Genomic DNA, 1,812 nt, shown 5'->3' with positions numbered 1-1,812 from the left:
CCTTCCTCTCTCTTCCTTCATCCCCTTCCTCTCTCTTCCTTCACCCCTTCCTCTCTCCAGCCCACACCAGTTATCCTGCTGAAGGAGGGGACAGACACGTCTCAGGGCGTTCCCCAGCTCATCAGCAACATCAATGCCTGCCAGGTCAGAAGAACCTCTCTTCTCTCCTTTGTTTGTTTGTGTTTTTTTTTTCTGTGAGCTGTATGTGTGTGTGTGTAACTTAATATACGTTATATCTTTATAAACGTACCTAAAACATCAACCTTTTTCTTTTCCAGGTGATTTCCGAGGCTGTCCGGACCACCCTGGGGCCCAGGGGGATGGACAAACTGATGGTGGATGGCAGAGGTGAGGAGACGAGGGTTGATTGATTGATTGATTGATTGATTGATTTCTGAGGGAATAGATTCCAGGATGAATTCATCTTCACCGTTGGTTCATTGTGTTTTTAAAGGCAAGGCCACAATCTCCAATGATGGAGCCACCATCCTGAAACTGCTGGACGTGGTTCACCCTGCAGCCAAGACCCTGGTGGACATCGCTCGCTCCCAGGATGCTGAGGTGAGAACTGTGTGTGTGTGTGTGTGTGTGTGTGTGTGTGTGTGAGGCAGTTTCTGTTTCAATTTAAGGGAGTTTACTGTCACTGACCATAATGTTTTCATAATCTTTCCTTTGTACCGTCCTCAGGTCGGGGACGGCACCACCTCCGTCACTCTCCTGGCCGCCGAGTTCCTGAAGCAGCTGAAGCCGTACGTGGAGGAGGGTCTCCACCCTCAGACCATCATCAGAGCGTTCCGCACCGCCACCAACCTCGCTGTCAACAAGATCAAGGAGATCTCCGTCCCTGTGAAGAAAGACGACAAGCAGTGAGTGCTCGCTTTCCTCGCACTTATTTATTCACGTAGCAGCTACTTAGCATTTAAAGTTTGATCTATTCAATATGTACATTTTATATCCTTGGATTGAGCTTTTGAAAAACGGTTTAGTTGTGCATTTTCAAATGTATTTGTCTGTATCGTCTCAGAGAACAGAGGCAGCTGTTGGAGAAGTGTGCAGCCACAGCCCTCAACTCCAAGCTCATTTCTGGTCAAAAGGCGTTCTTCTCCAAAATGGTGGTGGATGCTGTCATGTCTCTAGACGAGCTGCTGTCTCTGAAGATGATTGGCATCAAGAAGGTCCAGGGAGGAGCCCTTGAGGTTTGTATATATTCCTCCCAATTGAACAAAACCTGCCTCTGAAAAAGCTTAATATAAGATATGAAAGAAACGGTCGGGTTATTCTTGGAACATTTGGGTGAAGAAATGAAATCCATGGATGTTTCTATATTTACATTTTACAGGAATCCCAGTTGGTCGATGGGGTTGCATTCAAGAAGACCTTCTCCTACGCCGGGTTTGAGATGCAGCCTAAACGCTACGACAATCCAAAGATTGCTTTGCTCAATGTGGAGCTGGAGCTGAAGGCTGAGAAGGATAACGCTGAGGTCCGCGTGAAATCTGTGGAGGTATGAAGACCACAACATAGCAGCAGGTTGTCAAATACGTTCCTGGAAATATCCGTCTGAAATGAATCTTCTGTCATTTCTTTTTCCCCTTTTCTGCAGGAGTACCAGGCCATTGTGGACGCAGAGTGGAACATCCTGTACGACAAACTGGAGAAGATCCATCTGTCAGGAGCCAAGGTCGTGTTGTCCAAGTTGCCCATCGGTGATGTGGCCACCCAGTACTTCGCTGACAGAGACCTGTTCTGCGCTGGCAGGGTGCAGGAGGAAGATCTGAAGAGGACCATGATGGTAGGACACACACACACACA

At 47.7% G+C, this 1,812-nt stretch overlaps 1 protein-coding gene across 1 annotated transcript in view; it reads left to right on the top strand.

The window, feature by feature from the left end:
* The window catches only part of cct7 (chaperonin containing TCP1, subunit 7 (eta)), a 5,775-nt gene that overhangs the window by 1,030 nt on the left and 2,933 nt on the right, over window positions 1–1,812 (top strand). Inside the window, exons 2-8 of the mRNA XM_035675186.1 lie at window positions 61–144; window positions 279–348; window positions 455–561; window positions 688–866; window positions 1,025–1,196; window positions 1,340–1,504; window positions 1,604–1,792. Of these exons, the coding sequence (XP_035531079.1) occupies window positions 61–144; window positions 279–348; window positions 455–561; window positions 688–866; window positions 1,025–1,196; window positions 1,340–1,504; window positions 1,604–1,792 (966 nt within the window). The remainder of the gene's footprint in view (window positions 1–60; window positions 145–278; window positions 349–454; window positions 562–687; window positions 867–1,024; window positions 1,197–1,339; window positions 1,505–1,603; window positions 1,793–1,812) is intronic.

Source organism: Morone saxatilis, unplaced genomic scaffold (assembly GCF_004916995.1).
Source record: "Morone saxatilis isolate NCDOM2014 unplaced genomic scaffold, NCSU_SB_2.0 Contig4, whole genome shotgun sequence".
Lineage (NCBI taxonomy): Eukaryota > Metazoa > Chordata > Actinopteri > Moronidae > Morone > Morone saxatilis.
The sequence above is the reverse complement of the archived record's forward strand: the minus strand, read 5'-3'. Positions and strand labels throughout refer to the sequence as shown.